The sequence below is a fragment of the Hypanus sabinus genome, chromosome 6 (assembly GCF_030144855.1).
Source record: "Hypanus sabinus isolate sHypSab1 chromosome 6, sHypSab1.hap1, whole genome shotgun sequence".
Lineage (NCBI taxonomy): Eukaryota > Metazoa > Chordata > Chondrichthyes > Myliobatiformes > Dasyatidae > Hypanus > Hypanus sabinus.
Window position 1 is genome coordinate 121128390 of NC_082711.1, and position 18257 is coordinate 121146646.

Below are 18257 nucleotides of genomic sequence, written 5' to 3' on the forward strand. Positions count from 1 at the left end.
GAGGGGTGGGTGAGGGTGATGTAGGTAAGGAAGAGGGAGATGTGATGCAGGTGAGGGAAGGGTGCGAGAGGGCATGGGTGACGTAGGTGAGAGAAGGGTGGGAGAATGTGAGGGTGACGTGAGTGAGGGCGAGGGGGAAAGGAAGAGCCGGGAAGAGGAGCGATGGGGCGATTGGGGGTGATGGGGATGTATTCAGTTCATTGTCGACTGATAAATCTGATGGTGGAGGGGAAGAAGCTTTTTCCTGAATCACTGAGTGTGGGTCCTCGTGCTCCTCTGCCTCTCCGATGGTAGCAATGAGAAGAGGAATGTCCTGGATGATGGGGGTCCTCAATGATGGATGCGGCCTTTTGGAAGGGGAAGTGGAAGCAGGATAGTGAAGGGTGTGAAGATGGATCGGGGGAGGGGGGGAAGAAAAGAAGTTAATATTGAAAATACATTTATTTTCGAAGTAAATATGTGTCTTCAGAAACAACCCTGAGATCCATTTTCTTGTGGGCATTTGCTGTAAATGTAAGAAGCTATCCACCCCCTGTAGGGCAGACAGCAGCCAGTATGCAAAAGAGAACAAACTGCAAATACAAAAGAAAAAATAATTATTATAAGTATGTAAATATGTAGAATATGAGATGAACAGTACTTAAGAGTTAGTATATAGCTTGTGGGAACAGTTCAGTGTTGAGGTGACTGAAGTTATCCCCTGTGGTTCAGGAGACTGATGGTTGAGGAGTAGAAATTGTTCCTGAACCTGGTGCTGGGGGTCCTGAGGAGCAGGATAGTGGAGAAGTATCTGTGTCTGCCTCAGCGCACAGTGAGATCGGCCCATCCCACTCTATGGCCTCCTCCCCCCTGTGGACTGACCCTGACTGCGATGTCCATAACCCTCAGGTCTCTGCTGCGCCAACTCTGTGGAGAGGAAGATTTACATCAACCTCAATGCGACTGCGCCCTGCGTTCGTCTGATGAATGCCACCCACCAGATCGGCTGTCAGTGTGAGTGTGGATCAGTGGGAGGGCTGTGTTAGACGGGTGGCAATGGGGTTGGTTTCGGGACAGGAAGGGACTTGGGTGAAAGGAGGCTCGATTTCAGAATTGGATTTAATATCACTGAAATAGGTTCTTTTATGGTAGAAATGCAGCATATGATTAAACGACTCTTATAATAGGAAATACATATGTTTATACAGAAATAAACTTACAAGATTAGTGAGAAAAGAGGGAAAAGGATGAAGGAAGTCAGGTAGAGTTAATGGGTTCAGTGTCCATTCAGAAATCTGATGACCGAGGGGAAGTAGCTGTTCCTGAAACACTGAGTGTGGGTCCTCGGGCTCCTCTACCTCCTCCCTGACGACATGTCCTGGGCAGCCTTTTCAAAGCATTGCTTTTTGAAGGTGTCCTCGATGTTGGGCGGATTAGTGCCCATGATGGAGCTGATTGAATCTGCAACTCTCTGCTGCTCTTTTCAATTCTGTGCAGTGGCCCCTCACACCAGACGGTGATGCACCCTGTCAGAATGCTCTCTTTAGTACATCTGTAGAAATTTGTAAGAGTTGTTGGTGACATATCAAATCTCCTCAAAGCCCAAATGAAACGTAGCTGCTGAGGAGAGTTGGGATGTCAACAACCACACTCGGTGATTAGTTGCAAATCCGCCAGCTCATCATCACGTCTTGCCTTTGTCCCTCAGCCCCGCTTGGTGGTAGTACTGGAGTGATCCACCTGGTCGAACACAGCTCGAACCTGAGCTGGGTCCTCAGTGACGGCCCCAACCCTCCGTACATGGTTGTCTTGGAGAGTGCCATGTTTACCCGGTGAGTCATCCTGGCCTTGACCTCTGCGAGCACAGCAGGAACCTGCAATCTTTCTCAAGTACCGCTGCTCCCTCCTAAAAAGCTGGATTTACCGGTGACTGGTCATTTTAACTACTCTCCCCATTCTCGTTCTGACATGTCCATAAATGGCCTCTTCTGTGTCGATGAGGCAGTACCTCATATTCTGTCTAGGTCGCCTCCAACCTGACGGCATGAACATCAATTTCTCAATTGATCATTTTTATCCTCCTCCCTTCATTTCCCCTACAGTGGCCTCTTACCTCTTCTCTCCAACTCACCTGCCTATCATCTATTTCTCCCATGCTGTCCTCTCCTGTCAGATTCCTCCTTCTCCAGCCCTTTACCGATCACCTTCGAACTATCCTTGACTTCCCCAACCTGTTGGTTCAAATGTCTTCCCCCTTCATAGATGTTGCCTGACTTGCTGAGTTCCTCCACCATCTTGTGTATGTTGCTTTGGATTTCCAGCATCTACCTGTACTTGGATTTATCCCCAGTACGTTTCCACACTCATTTCTTGGCTCCTGGGCTTGCCTCCTCATTCTCCCTACTCCTGAATTCAGAGCTCCCCTCCCCAGAACCCTGTTGCTATTCTTCACTTTCTCCTCTATCAGAGACGTGATGCTGAAACTGAAGCAGTCCAGTCGAGTATCGGGAGTGGCTGCCATCCTGCCGCCCTCGTCTGTCCCAGGACGTTTCTCCTTGGACCTGAAGTGCCCCAACGATGGTTTTGGTGAGTCTCTGCCCTGGCCGTCTCCTCCCGCCCCATCACGTTGCAGCCGCCTTGGCCCAGATGATGTTAAAATTCTCAGAGCGATGTTCTCACTACAGCTGGAGTGGCATGGCCAGGCGGAGAGGGCCCTACCACTCTCCTGCTCTTGCCTCCGGTCTGCTGATGATGAAACCATTTCAGAATTAGGGTCTCTGACATGTGAAATTTGTCTTGCAAGGGTGAAAATGATATTCCTAAAATGCAGAATGTGTGTCTTCGGGTTCCTGCCCTCTCCTCAATGGTGATAATGAAACAATGAAGAGACCCTCACCATGAGACACAGGAGCAAAATTTGGCCATTCTGCACATCGATACTGCCCCACCATTCCCTCCAAAAGCCACTCTTCTGTCTTCTCCCAGTAACCTTTGATGACCTTACCAATCAAAATCCTATCAACCTCCACTTTAAATATACCCAATGCCTTGGTCTCCATAGCTGTCTGTAGCAATGAATTCCACAAGTTCACCACCCTCTGGCTAAAGAAATTTCTCCTTGTTTCTGCTGTAAAGAGACATCCTATTTTAAGCAACACACACAAAATGCTGGCGGAACGCAGCAGGCCAGGCGGCATCTACAAGAAGAAGCACTGTTGACGTTTCGGACCGAGTCCCTTCGTCTCAGCCTGACAGGTGGACAGTGCTTCTTCCTATAGATGCTGCCTGGCCTACTGCGTTCCACCAGCATTTTGTGTGTGTTGCTTTAATTTCCAGCATCTGCAGATCTCCTTGTGTTTACTTCTACTTTAAGGCTGTACCCTCTGATCCTAGACTCTCCCCGATGTGAAACATCCTTTCCACATCGTCTCTAATTAGGCCTGTCGGCAATTGACAAAATACAGTTCCTAAAATGTTAAGTGTCCCTGCCCTGGCTTTGATGATAGCAATGAGGAGAGTGTGTCCCTCACGATGGGGCAACGCCCTCTGGTGGGGAGGCTGTAACTGTGACTCACCCACAGCCCCACCCTGCTGCTTTCCCAAAGCACCCCATCAGGCTTTCGATCCATATAGTCTCTGACCACATCCAAAGGCTGAGCCAGAGCCAGCAGTTGAGGATTTAGGCTAGCCCTGATCTCACTGGCTCGATGGGCTGAATGGTTAGGTTTTTGGGGGCTAGCTTAGAGACTGGCTTTATTTGTCATGTGGTGAAATGTGTCATTTGCATTAAGGACCAACACGTTCCAATGGACTAAACCTTCTCCCACCCTGTTACTCACAAAAATGCCATCCTCCTTCTCTCATTTCCTCTGCTTCCACCACATCTGCTCTCTGAATAAGGCTTTTCATTCCAGAACAAAGGAGATGGCCTCCTTTTTTCAAAGAAGAGGGCTTCCCTTCCTCCAGCATCAATGCTGCCCTCCACTGCATCTCTTCCATTTCAGCATGTCTGTTCTCACCCCATCCTCCTGCCACCCCACCGGGGATGGGGTTCCTCTTCTCCGCACCTACCACCCCACCAGCCTCAGCATCTAATGCATAATTCTCTGAAACTCCCAACACCTCCAATAGGATCCTACCACCAAGCACATCCCTTCCTCTCCCTCCTCACTTTCTGCTTTCCGCAGGGATTTCTCCCTACGCGACTCCCTTATCCATACCCACCTCCTCACCGATCTCGCTCCTGGCACTTAACCTTGGACATGGTCCAAATACTACACATGCCCCGACACTTCCTCCCTCACTACCATTAAGGACCGTAAATAATCCTTCATCTGTGGGTCTGTTGTGCTCATTTACTCTGTTCAGAGCTCCCAGTGTATATAGGTGAGACCCCACTTACATTGGGGGATGGCTTCACCGAGCATCCGTTGTCCATCCGCCAGAACAAGCGGGATCTCCCAGTGGCCACACATTTTAATTCCACTTCTCATTACGATATGTCCATCCATGGCCTCCTCCGCTGTCGTGATGACTCCACACTTAGGTTGGAGGAACACCTTATATTCCATTTGGGTAGTCTCCAACCTGATGTCATGAAAATTGATTAGAGAGAACCCATTGCCTCCCTCTGATGCTCTGCCCCGCATTTTCTTTCTTCCAGGACCTTCCGACTCTTTCAGCAATCAACTTCCCAGTTCTTTACTTCATCCCTCCCCTCCAGGTTTCACCTATCACAGGGTGTTTTTCTCTACCCTCCCCCCACCTTTTAACTCTCTTCCTCAGCTTTTTTTCTCCAGTCCTGCTGAGGGGTTTCGAACCAGAAACGTTGACTGCACTTTATTCCACAGAAGCTGTCTGGCCTGCTGAGTTCCTCCAGCATTTGTGTGCTGCTCGGATTTTCAGCATCTACAGATTTTGTCCTGTTTGTGACTGGAGAACATTCCATTGTTTGTGCCGGTGCAGCCCACTAGCGTTGTGATAATTCTGTTGGCCACAGCTTGCCAAACCTGTATGTTTTTGGAATGTGGGAGAGAACTGGCGTACCCGCAGAACGCTCACGTGATCATGGGGAAAAGAGAGTCTACTTGCAGAGCCTCGATCGCTGCTGCTGCAGATTGTTACATGACACTGTGCCTGTGTCCTCTGCAGGGGTGTATTCCAAGGACTATGGGCCTGAATATGCCCATTGTAACGGGATGGCGTGGAACCCCGATGGCAGTGGGCTCTCATACGAGGACTTCCCCTTCCCAGTCTTCATGCTAAAGGACGAGAATGAGACACAGGTCATCCGGGAGGTGAGGTGCTCAGTGACCGGGACAGCAGCAGTTCATTCATACCCTCTCAAAAGTGCAAAGCATAACTGGGGGGGGGAGGGAGCAAGGGGCAGGACGACTTTGCAACTACTCTTCTTCCCCCCCCCCCCCCGAACATTTGACCCCACCCAAGGGTACGGCATAAATAGCGTAGACAAGATAGGCACTTCTTCCAGGGTTGAAATGTCTTGTCCCAGAGGGTTTGCATTGAGGGGGGGTAAGTTTGGAGGAGAAGTGAGGGACAACGTCTTTACATAAACAGAGGTGGGTGTTGGATCACACTGCCTGGGGTGGTGGGAGGGGCAGAGACGTTAAGGACTTTGAAGAAACATTTAGATATGCACATGGATGTGAGGAGCATGGGAGGGATGTGGACACTAGGTAGGAAGGATAAGTTGGCCTCTTGATTACTAATTTAATAGTTTCCGCTCAACGTTGTGGGCCAGTAGGCCTGTTGATGTACTGTTCTATGTTCAGTGGACATGAGCCTAAGCTGGTCAGTGCAGACAAGGTTGTTCGGCTCCTCTCGGTGTGGATGGGATGGGCAACGTGTGTCTGGGTTTGGTTTAACGCGTTCACTCTCGCCACCCTCCCCCAGTGTTACGAGGAGCACAATCGGCCGCGGGACGGCGCCGCACCACAGTTCCCGCTCTGCGCCATGCAGCTGTCAGCGCACATGCACGGGGTGAGGGACACAGTGACGTGCATGCGGCGCAGTGCCCAGCCCCTCTCCGCCACCTTCGGCAACGGTGAGTTCTTGCTGTCACCTCCCCCTCTGCCCTGCCTCGCCGCCCCCTCACTGCCCTCACTTACACCCCTTCTCCCCCCGCTCTGCCGCAGAGGGGGTCTGTGACCCGCTGGAGGACTACAACGTCTGGATGACAATTCGGCCCATCAACAGATCCGGCTCTGCTTCTCCGGAGGATCGCTTTGTTGTCGCTGCGGCAAGGGTGCGTAACACTTCTGGGCAGTGGGTGGGTCGTGAGGGGGTCTCCGGGCTCTGGGGTGGGGCTGTATGCTCGCCCCCACCGTCATCCCACACCTACCACATCCCTACCTTGTCCCATCCCTCCCTTGCCTGCCAACCCTCTTCGCTCCCCCACTTCTCTATCACCCCTGTGCACCATCCTTGCAGAATTTCTACACCTGCACCATCCCCTTCACAGTTGGACAGTCGCTCCTTCTTCTGGGAAGTTGCCCCGGGCAGTGACAGCGCCATCTCTGGATTCACCGTGCTGTTGGCAGCCGCCGAAGCCCTTGCACGCATCCCCGACGTCAAGTCTCTAACAAAGAACATCATGCTGCTCTTCTTCCAAGGGGTGAGCTCTCTCAGTCAGGCCAGTATGAAACCATACCTTCACACGCTCCCAAAGCTCCCGTTGGTCTCATCGTGAAACACCTTCCGTACTGTCCCATCACACACTCCCAGGGTCAGACACAGAGTGAAACCCCCTCTACACTGTCCCACCATGCACTCCCAGAGTCAGACACAGAGTGAAACTCCCTCTACACTGTCCCATCACACACTCCCAGGGTCAGATGCAGAGTGAAACTCCGTCTACACTGTCCCATCACACACTCCCAAGGTCAGACACAGTGAAACTCCCTCTACACCAGGGGTGGCCAACCTTTTACTTCAATGCGTCAACTTTTTGACGCATGAGTTCAGATGCACCATATAGCTCTTGTACCCCATTAAATTCTTGTAAAAATAAGTTTATGTAGACGTATTTAGCATTTTTATATGATATATTGATTTAATATAAAACAAGATAAACATAATGAGACTTTTAAGAAATGTATTGTCTTTTTTTGATTTCTTCCTTTTTCTTAACCACATGTTCTTTCTATGACTCAGACCCAAGCACTAGCTTCAGTTTTCCTTATATTTCAGTCTGATGTTCTGTTTTATAGTGTCTATTAAGATCATGTCTTATATTATGTGAGAGTGTTTTCACAAACAATGCACAACGGTTTTCCTGACGGACCCGCTATAAATAAAAACTAATTTTCCCACTGTTCATTGAATTCATGCTTACTATCACTTTCTGCTTTTCTTTTGGTCATTTTCTTTTGCACTGTGATGGGTAACTGGATGTAAAAACGGGGCTTAATTTTCGAAAAAGTACAAGACTGCAAATGTTTACAAAGGACGAACCAAGCACAATTCAGTAGCACATTGTAAACTGACTGTCCAAAACCTGCGACGCACCGCTGGTGCAGACGCCTGGCGCCTCGGGATCAAACAAGTATCAAACGTGTATTGAACAGTTATGGAACGACTGCAGAACAGAAGTCCTTCTTTCCTAGTTTGACTCATTGAAGATTTTTTTTAAATTGAAAGATTAATGTGAAAGAAGATAACATTCGCCAAAAGGTAAACAAAATAATAAAATTGCTAAAAATAATTGCCACGTTTTAAATTTATTCTCAGTAAAACCCGTTTCTAGCTCTAAGCCACTTGAATTCCTGTTATAAATTTTTTTTCTACAAATCAGTTTTTGGTTAATACCTTTTGCATGAGTAAGCTTACTTTTTTATTATTATCACTGTGGTGCAATGCACCACTTTTGGTGCATGTGGCAAAGGTTGGCCATCCCTGCTGCACACTGTCCCATCACACACTCCCAGGGTAAGACACAGAGTGAAACTCCCTCTACACTGTCCCATCACACACTCCCAGGGTCAGACACAGAGTGAAACTCCCTCTACACTGTCCCATCACGCACTCCCAGGGTCAGACACAGAGTGAAACTCCGTCTACACTGTCCCATCACACACTCCCAAGGTCAGACACAGAGTGAAACTCCGTCTACACTGTCCCATCACACACTCCCAAGGTCAGACACAGAGTGAAACTCCCTCTACACTGTCCCATCACGCACTCCCAGGGTCAGACACAGAGTGAAACTCCCTCTACACTGTCCCATCACACACTCCCAGGGTCAGACACAGAGTGAAACTCCGTCTACACTGTCCCATCACGCACTCCCAGGGTCAGACACAGAGTGAAACTCCCTCTACACTGTCCCATCACACACTCCCAGGGTCAGACACAGAGTGAACCTCCCTCTACACTGTCCCATCATACACTCCCAGGGCACAGGGTTTGCATTTGTTTGTTTTCCCAAGAATGGGTTTACTGTTGCTTCTTTTGTTTCATGCCTTTCCTACCCCTTCCCACTTGCCAGGAGACATTTGATTATATCGGCAGCTCTCGGATGGTGTATGATATGATGAAGGGTAAATTCCCTATTCGGTTGGAGAACATCGACTCCTTCCTAGAATTAAATCAGGTAAGCTGCTTGTGGTGTGTGTGTGTGTGAGTGAGATTGTCTCTTATGAGAGTATCTGTGTGTTTGTTTGTGTTGGCCCAAACTGCTGTTGTGCCTCAGGGAGCAGATGAAGCTGTAAGGACTGGCTGGGGGAGAGATCTGTGCAGAGCCACAGAGCAAAGTGAGAGGGTTCAAGATGGTTTAATGTCATTCCCAGTACACAGGTGTAAAGGAAAACAAAATAACCGTTGTTCCAGATCTACTCAGCACAAAAAATACACAATATGTTAAAGAACACAATCTTTAAAAAAGGACAATAAATATACACACAAGATTCTGCAGATGCTGGATATACAGAGTGATACACACAACGCTGAAGAAAATGGCTGATGGGATTTAATGCAGACACATGTGAAGTGTTGCAATTGAAAGAATAAGCCAGGATAGAACTTACACAGTGAACAGTAGAGCACTGAGGAGTCCAGTAGAGAAAGGGATCTGGGGATACAGGTCCATAATTCCTCGAACATGGTGACACGAGTAGATGGGGGTCACAAAGAGAGTTTATGCATATTGGCCTTTATAAATTAAGGTTTTGCATATGCGATTGGGATTTTATGTTGAAGTTGCCTATCCCTCGCTCTTACTCATTCTTAAACCAAATTAACTGGTCTAAGTAGAAATCTGGATTTTCATTTTAAGCAATATAATTTTTCATATACCTTACTGAAGGGCGTGTTGCAGATAATTTTGCAAGACACACCATGCAAGGCTACAAGGCTTATTGAGAAAGTAAGGAGTCATGGGATCCAAAGGGGACCTTGCTTTGTGGATCCAGAACTGGCTTGCCCACAGAAGGCAAAGATTGGTTGTAGATGGGTCATATTCTGCATGGAGGTTGGTGACCAGTGGAGTGCCTCAGGGACTCTTACTCTTTGTGATTTTTATAAATGACCTGGATGAGGAAGTGGAAGGATGGGTTAGTAAGTTTGCTGATGACACAAAGGCTGGGGGTGTTGTGGATAGTGTGGAGGGCTGTCAGAGGTTACAGCGGGACATTGATAGGATACAAAACTGGGCTGAGAAGTGGCAGATGGAGTTCAACCCAGATAAGTGTGAAGTGGATCATGTTGGTAGGTCAAGTATGATGGCAGAATATAGTATTAATGGTAAGACTCTTGTCAGTGTGGAGGATCAGAAGGATCTTGGGGTCCAAATCCATAGGACACTCAGAACTGCTACACAGGTTGACTCTGTGGTTAAGAAGGCGTACAGTGTATTGGCCTTCATAAACCGTGGAATTGCATTTAGGTGCCGAGAGGCGATGTTGCAGCTATATAGGACCTGTACTGTGCTGTAGGTTTTCTATGTTTCTATGTAAACACTACTGATTATGAGGGGAGACTAGAATGAGACAAGTCAGGTGAAGGGAGGCTCAGATAGTACTGTGCTCAAGGTGGAGGAATCACAGTCAGCTCTAATATCATTGGCATATGTTATGATTTTACAGCAGCAGTACAGTGTTAAGCTAAATTAGTAAGAAATATATATAAAACTAAAATCAGTGGTGCAAAAAAATTACCAAAGCTGTTCCTGAAACATTGAGTGTGTGTCTTTAAGGCTCCTGTAGCTCCTTCCTGATGGTACCAACGAGGCAGTAAAGAGACACAGGATAGGACAGGTGGTTAAAAAGCAAAGATAGCATGCAGTCAGACTGTCAGGAAGGGCAAGCAGACAATAGGACAAAATTGCAGCCAGCAGAGTGAGTATCAGTGCATTAGGGATACAGAATCAAAAATGGTAGTAAATACAGCAATCAAAGTGTTCTATCTCAATGCACGGAGTATAAGAAATAAAGTGGATGATACCATAGAACATTACAGCACAGAAACAGGCCTTTTGGCCTTCCTTGGCTGAGCCGAACCATTTTTCTGCCTAGTTCCACTGACCTGCATCTGGAACATATCCCTCTATACACCTCTCATCCATGTACCTGTCCATGTTTTTCTTACATGTTAAAAGTGAGCCACATTTACCACTTCATCTGGCAGCTCATTCCACCCACCACACTCTGTGTGAAGAAGCCCCCTTCCCCCAATGATCCTGTAAAACTTTTTCCCCCCTCACCCTTAACCCATGTCCTCTGGGTTTTTTTCTGCCCTAACCTCAGTAGAAAAAGCCTGCTTGCATTCACTCTATCTGTACCCATCATAATTTTATATACCTCTATCAAATCTTCCCTCATTCTTCTGCACTTCAGGGAATAAAGTACTAACATATTCATCATTTCTCTGTAACTCAGTTCCTCAAGTCCCGGCAACATCCTTGTAAACCTTCTTTGCACTCTTTCAACCTTATTAATATCCTTCCTGTAATTTGGTGACCAAAACTGCTCACAATACTCCAAATTCGGACTCACCATTGTCTTATACATCCTCACCATAACATTCCAACTCTTATTCTCAATACTTTGATTTATAAAGGCCAATGTACCAAAAGCTCTTTTTATGACCCTATCTACTTGTGATCCCACTTTTAGGGACTTATGTATCTGTATTCCCAGATCCGTCTGTTCTACTCCACTCCTCAGTGCCCTACCATTTGCCTTGCATGTTCTACCTTGAATATTCCTTCCAAAGTGCAATACCTCACACTTGTCTGTATTAAACTCCATCTGCCATTTTTCCAGCAGATCCAGATCCCTCTGCAAGCTTTGAAAACCTTCCTCACTGTCCACTACACCTCCAATCTTTGTATCATAAACAAATTTGCTGAACCAATTTACCACATTATCATATAGATGACAAATAACAATGGACCCAACACTGATCCCTGTGGCACACCACTAGTCACAGGCCTCCACTCAGAGTAGCAATCCTCCACTACCACTCTCTGACTTCTCCCATTAAGTCAATGTCTAATTCAATTTACTACCTCACCATGTATACCTAGCAACTGAATCTTGCTAACTAACTTCCCAAGTGGGACCTTGTCAAAGGCCTTACTGAAGTCCATGTAGACAACATCCACTGCCTTCCCTTCATCCACTTTCCTTGTAACCTTGGAAAACTAATAGATTTGTTAAACATGACCTACCACGCACAAAGCCGTATTGACTCTCCCTAATAAGTCCCTGTCTACCTAAATACTTGTAGATCCTATCTTAGTACTTTTTCCAATAATTTACCTACTACTGATGTCAAATTTACTGGCCTATAATTTCACGGATTATTTTTAGAGCCTTTTTTAAACAGCGGAATAGCATGAGCTATCTTCCAATCCTCCGGCACCTCACCTGTAGATACTGACATTTTAAATATATCTGTCAGGGCCCCTGCAATTTCAACACTAGTCTCCTTCAAGGTCCGAGAGAGTACCCTGTCAGGTCCTGGGAATTTATCTACTCTGATTTGCCTCAAGATAGCAAGCACCTCCTCCTCTTCATTCTGTATAGGTTCCATGACCTCACTACTTGTTTGCCTTAATTTCATTGACTCCATGCCAGTTTCCTTAGTAAATACAGATGCAAAAATCCCATTTAAGATCTCCCCCATTTCTTTTGGTTCCATACATAGCTGACCACTCTGATCTTCAAGAGGACTAATTTTATCCCTTACTATCCTTTTGCTCTTAATATACCTGTTGAAGCTCTTTGGATTATCCTTCACCTTGACTGCCAAAGCTACCTTATGTCTCAAAACACAAAAGTACAACTGCAGATGCTGTGAATCAAAGAATACGTACACAACACTGGAAGAACTCAGCAGGTCAGGCAGCATCCGTGAGAAAAGAGTAGCCAACGTTTTCTGATGAAGGGTCTTGGCCTGAAACGTTGGCTACTCTTTTCTCACGGATGCTGCCTGACCTGCTGAGTTCTTCCAATGTTGTGTAAGTCTACCTTATGTCTTCTTTCAGCCCTCCTGATTTCTTTCTTAAGTATCTTTTTGCACTTTTTATACTCCTCACGTACCTTTTTTGCTCCGTGTTTCCTATACATGTCATGCATCTATCAAAGTTCCAGTATCCCTAGAGAACCAAAGTTCCTTATTCTTATTCACTTTGCCTTTAATCCTGAGAGGAATGTATAAGCTCTGCACACAAAATTTCTCCTTTGAAGGCCTCCCACTTACCATTCACATCCTTGCCGGAGAGCAACCTGTTTCACACTTTTTAGATCCTTTCTCATTTCTTCAAATTTGGCCTTTTTCCAGTTTAGAACCTGAACCTGTGAACACAGAACCTCCTGTCTGTACCTCTAACTATCAAGTCCCCTATCACTACCGCTCTCCTCTTCTTTCCCCCTCCCTTCTGCACTGCAGAACCAGACTCAGTGCCAGCGATCTGGCTGCCGCAGCTTGTCCCAGGTAGGTCATCCCCACCCCCCAACAGTATCCAAATCGGTATACTTGTTGTTGAGGGGAATGGCAACAGGGGAGCCCTGCTCTGCCTGCCCTTTCCCCTTCTCTCGTCTGATGGTAACCCAATTACCTGTGCGCTGCTCCTTTGGCAAAACTGCCTCCCTGTAGCTACTATCTATAAACTCCTCATTCTCCCGAATGATCCAGGTCATCCAGCTCTGGCTCTAGTTCCCTAACGCGGTTTGTTAGGATCTGCAGCTGGATCTACTTGCAGGTGTCGTTATCAGGGACACCAGAGGTCTCCCTGACTTCCCACATCCTGCAAGAGGACCATTCCAACATCCTGCCTGGCATTCTCTCTACTCTAAACAAACAAAACAGAACTTACCGGAACCTCCCCTCGCCTCTGCCTATTCACGCCGAAGCCAGTTGAGCCAAAGCCTTCCCACTCAGACTCAGTCCATTCCGACAGTGGCCGCTGTATATGGCGGTCTTTTTTTTAAAACCTTTGGCGCGCTGTGTCACACGCCTGCGTGCAGATCTTGTTGCACTTTTACAGATCGTCAAGTATGATGTTGTGGCCATCTCTGAATCATGGCTGAAGGATGGTTGTAGTTGGGAGCTGAATAGAAACATAGAAAACCTACAGGCCCTTCGGCTCACAAAGTTGTGCCAAACATGTCCCTACCTCAGAAATTACTAGGCTTATCTGTAGCCCTCTGTTTTACTAAGCTCCATGTACCTATCTAAAAGCCTCTTAAAAGACTCTATCGTATCCACCTCCACCACTGTTGCTGGCAGCCCATTCCACACACTCACCACTCTGTGAGTAAAAAAACTTACCCCTGACATCTCCTCTGTATCTACTTCCAAGCATCTTAAAACTGTGTCCTCTCATGTTAGTCATTTCAGCCCTGGGAAAAAGCCTCTGACTATCCACGTGATCAATGCCTCTCATCATCTTATACACCTCTGTCAGGTCATCTCATTCTACGTCACTCCAAGGAGAAAAGGCAGAGTTCACTCAACCTTTTCTAATAAGGCATTCTCCCTGATCCAGGCAACATCCTTGTATATCTGCTCTGCACCCTTTCTGTGGCTTCCACGTCCTTCCTGTAGTGAGGTGACCAGAACTGAGCACAGTTCTCCAAGTGGGGTCTGGCCAGGGTCCTACATAGCTGCAACATTACCTCTCGGCTCCTAAATTCAATTCAATGAATGGTGAAAGCCAATACACTGTATGCCTTCTTAACCACAGAGTGGACCTGTGCAGCAGCTTTGAGTGTCCAATGGACTCGGGTCCCAAGATCCCTCTGATCCTCCACAGTGCCAAGAGTTGTACCATTAGTACTATATTCTGCCATCATCACCTACCAAAATAAACCACTTCAAACTTATCTGCGTTGAACACCATCTGCCACTTCTCAGCCCAGTTTTGCATCCTATCAATGTCCTGCTGTAACCTCTGACAGCCTTCCACACTATCCACAACACCCCCAACCTTTGTGTCATCAGCAAATTTACTAACCCATTCTTCCACTTCCTCATCCAGGTCATTTATAAAAATCACAAAGAGTAAGGGTCCCAGAACAGATCCCTGAGGCACTCACTGGTCACCAACCTCCATGCAGAATATGACCCATCTACAACCACTCTGCCTTCTGTGGGCAAACCAGTTGTGGATCCACAAAGCAACGTCCCCTTGGATCCCATGCCTCCTTACTTTCTCAATAAGTCTTGCATGGGGTACCTTATCAAATGCCTTGCTGAAATCCATATACATTACATCTACTGTTCTTCCTTCCTCACTGGGTCTAGTCACATTCTCAAAAAATTCTATCAGGCTCGTAAGGCACGACTTGCCCTTGACAAAGCCATGCTGACTATTCCTAATCATATCATACCTCTCCAAACGTTCATAAATCCTGCCTCTCAGGATCTTCTCCATCAAGTTACTGACCACTGAGGTAAGACTCACTGGTCTATAATTTCCTGGGCTATCTCTACTCCCTTTGTTGAATAAAGGAACAACATCCGCAACCCTCTAATCCTCCGGAACCTCTCCCATCCCCATTGATGAGGCAAAGGTCATCGCCAGAGGCTCAGCAATCTCCTCCCTCGCCTCCCAGAGTAGCCTGGAGTACATTTTGGCTGGTCCTGGGGACTTATCCAACTTGATGCTTTCCAAAAGCTCCAGCACATCCTGTTGCTTAATATCTACATGCTCAAACTTTTCAGTCTGCTGCAAGTCATCATAACAATCACTAAGATCCTTTTCCATAGTGAATACTGAAGCAAAGTATTCACTGAGTAAGCAAAGTATTCATTGAGTACCTCTGCGATTTCTTCCGGTTCCATACACACCTACCCACTGTCATACTTGATAGGTCCTATTCTTTCACATCTTATCCACTTGCTCTTCACATTTGTAGAATGCCTTGGGGTTTTCCTTAATTCTGCCCACCAAGGCCGCCTCATGGCCCTTTCTGGTTCTCCTAATTTCCTTCTTAAGCTCCTTCCTGGTAGCCTTATAATCTTCTAGATTTCTAACATTACCTAGCTCTCTAAACCTTTTGGAAGCTTTCCTTCTCGACTAGATTTTTTACAGTCTTTGTACACCACAGTTCCTGTACCCTACCATAACTCCCCTGTCTCATTGGAATGTACCTATGCAGAACTCTACACAGATATCCCCTGAATATTTGCCACATTTCTTCCGTGCTTTTCCCTGAGAACATCTGTTTCCAATTTAAGCCTCCAATTTCCTGCCTGAGACGCGCATAATTCTCCTTACCCCAATTAAATGCTTTTCTAACTTGTCTGTTCCGATCTCTCTCCAATGCTATTGTAAAGGTGATAGTTCTATACTGCAGTCATTGAGTCTGTCCTGTGCACCTCCATCACTGTGTGGTTTGGAGCCGCCACCAAGCAGGTTAGAACCAGACTACAGCGCACAGAGAGGACTGCCAAGCGCATCATTAGAGTTTCCCTGCCCTCTATTGTGGACCTGTACTCTTCCAGGTTGAAGAAGAGGGCAGGGAACATCATAAAGGACTCCTTCCATCCTGCGCACGGACTGTTTGAACTGCTTCCGTCTGGTAGGCGTTTCAGATCCCTCCAGACTAAGACTAATAGGCACTGGAGAAGTTTTTTCCCTACTGCGGTCGCTTTGCTAAACAGTTAACTGTCGGCTAACTATTACTTGGTTGCACTACTTGTATGTATAATCTATATTTTCATTTATATTTATCATTATTATTGTTATGAGCAGAGAGAGACAACATCTGCCGGAAGTAAATTCCTTGTATGTGCACAGGTACTTGGCGATTAAATTCTGATTCTGATAGACTTATGATCACTATCTCCATAATGCTCTCCCACTGAGAGATCTGACTCCTGACTTCATTTCCTAATGCCAAATCAAGTACAGCCTCTCTTGTGGGCTTCTCTACATACTGTGTCAAGAAACCTTTCTGAACACATCTAGCAAACTCCACCCCATCTAAACCCCTTGCTCTAGGGAGATGCCAATCGATATTTGGGAAATTAAAATCTCCCATCATGACAACTCTGTTACTTTTACACCTTTCCAGGATCTTTTTCCCTGTCTGCTCCTGGATATCCCTGTTACTATTGGGCGGCCTTTAAAAAACACCCAGTAAAGTTGTTGACCCTTTCCTGTCCCTACCCACCACCCACAGAGACTCTGTAGACAATCCCTCCTAGGCGTCCACCTTTTCTGCAGACGTGACACTGTTTCTGATCAACAGTGCCACGCCCCCACCTCTGTTGCCTCCCTCCCTGTCCTTTCTGAAACATTTAAACCCCGGCACTTGAAGTAACCATTCCTGTCCCTGAGCCATCCAAGTCTCTGTAATGGCCACAACATCATATCTCCAAGTACTGATCCATGCTGTAAGCTCACAATACTCCTTGCATTAAAATAGACACATCTCAAGCCTTCAGTCTGAGTGCATCCCTTCTCTATCACCTGCCTATCCTCCCTCACACACTGTCTACAAGCTTTCTCTATCTGTGAGTTAATCTTCTCTTCCCCAGTCTCTTCAGTTCAATTCCCACCCCCCCCCCCAACAATTCTAGTTTAAACTCTCCCCAGTATATCAGAGGGGTAGGAAGGTGGGCAGAGGGGGTGGTGTGGCTCTTCTGGTAAAGAATGGCATCAAATCAGTAGAAAGGTGTGACATAGGATCAGAAGATTTTGAATCCTTGTGGGTTGAGTTAAGAAACTGTTGGCCCTGATGGCAGTTATATATAGCTCCCCGCAGTGGCTGGATGTGGACCACAGATTACAATGGGAAATAGAAAAAGTGGATCAAAAGGGCCATGTTATGATAGTCATGGGAGATTTTAACATGTAGAAAGATTGGGAAAATCAGGCTGGTCATGCGTCTCAATGAGTTTGTTGAATGCCTATGAGATGGCTTTTTAGATGAGTTTGTCATTGAGCCTACTAGGGGAGCATCTATACTGGTTTTGGTGTTATGCAATGAATCAGTAGTGATTTCAGAGCTCAAGGTAAAGGGACTCTAAGGAGGCAGTGATCACAATATGATTGAGTTTTACTTGAAATTTGATAGGGAGAAAGTAAAGTCTGACGTGGAGAAAGGGAAATTACTGAGGAAATCAATGAGAGAGGAGTTGGCCAAAGTAAATTAGAAGGAGATACTGATGGGGATGTCAGCAGAGCAGCAATGGCTTGAGTTTCTGGGGGGAAAAAGGGGAAGGTGTAGGAAAGATGTATTCCCAAAAAAAACTACTCAAATGGCAAAATCCTGGCTGGCAAGGGCAGTTAAAGCTAATATAAAAGCAAAAAAGAGAGCATATAACAATGCAAATACTAGTAGGAAGACAGAGGATTGGGAAGCTTTTAACCCTTACATACTATTCTGGTCAAATTTGACCCGTTTTGACATTTGACACCCTAAATGTTATTTTTAGCTGAAATTTGATGACTTTTCCTAAAGTGTCCCCAAATCCGCAAAAAAAAGTATTTTAAAATTTCATACTTTTGTACAGGTGCTACAAATTTTTGTACATTGAGGCTGTTCTGGGTCAAATTTGACCCTTATTGAAATGGATTTTAGATCTCTGAAACATTAATTAAAGATTAATCACCCATTTATTAATGTCAGATAGGCTATTTATACATTCTAAATAGGTCTGTGGTTCAAAATTTGGTATAGACCAGGGGTGGGCAAACTTTTTGACTTGTGGGCCACAAAGGGTTCTAAAATTTGACAGGTGGGCCGGACCAGGAGCAGATGGACGGAGTGTTTTGGTAATACACCTCAAAAGAGAAAATAAAATAT

At 46.2% G+C, this 18257-nt stretch overlaps 1 protein-coding gene across 3 annotated transcripts in view; it reads left to right on the top strand.

Moving 5' to 3' along the window:
* ncstn (nicastrin) overlaps positions 1-18257 on the top strand; it is a 42166-nt gene that overhangs the window by 4062 nt on the left and 19847 nt on the right. For all 3 annotated transcript variants that reach the window (XM_059972842.1, XM_059972844.1, XM_059972843.1), the window contains exons 2-9: positions 889-993; positions 1688-1811; positions 2447-2565; positions 5131-5276; positions 5893-6043; positions 6135-6244; positions 6461-6613; positions 8486-8590. In XM_059972842.1, coding sequence (XP_059828825.1) covers positions 889-993; positions 1688-1811; positions 2447-2565; positions 5131-5276; positions 5893-6043; positions 6135-6244; positions 6461-6613; positions 8486-8590 — 1013 coding nt within the window. The remainder of the gene's footprint in view (positions 1-888; positions 994-1687; positions 1812-2446; positions 2566-5130; positions 5277-5892; positions 6044-6134; positions 6245-6460; positions 6614-8485; positions 8591-18257) is intronic.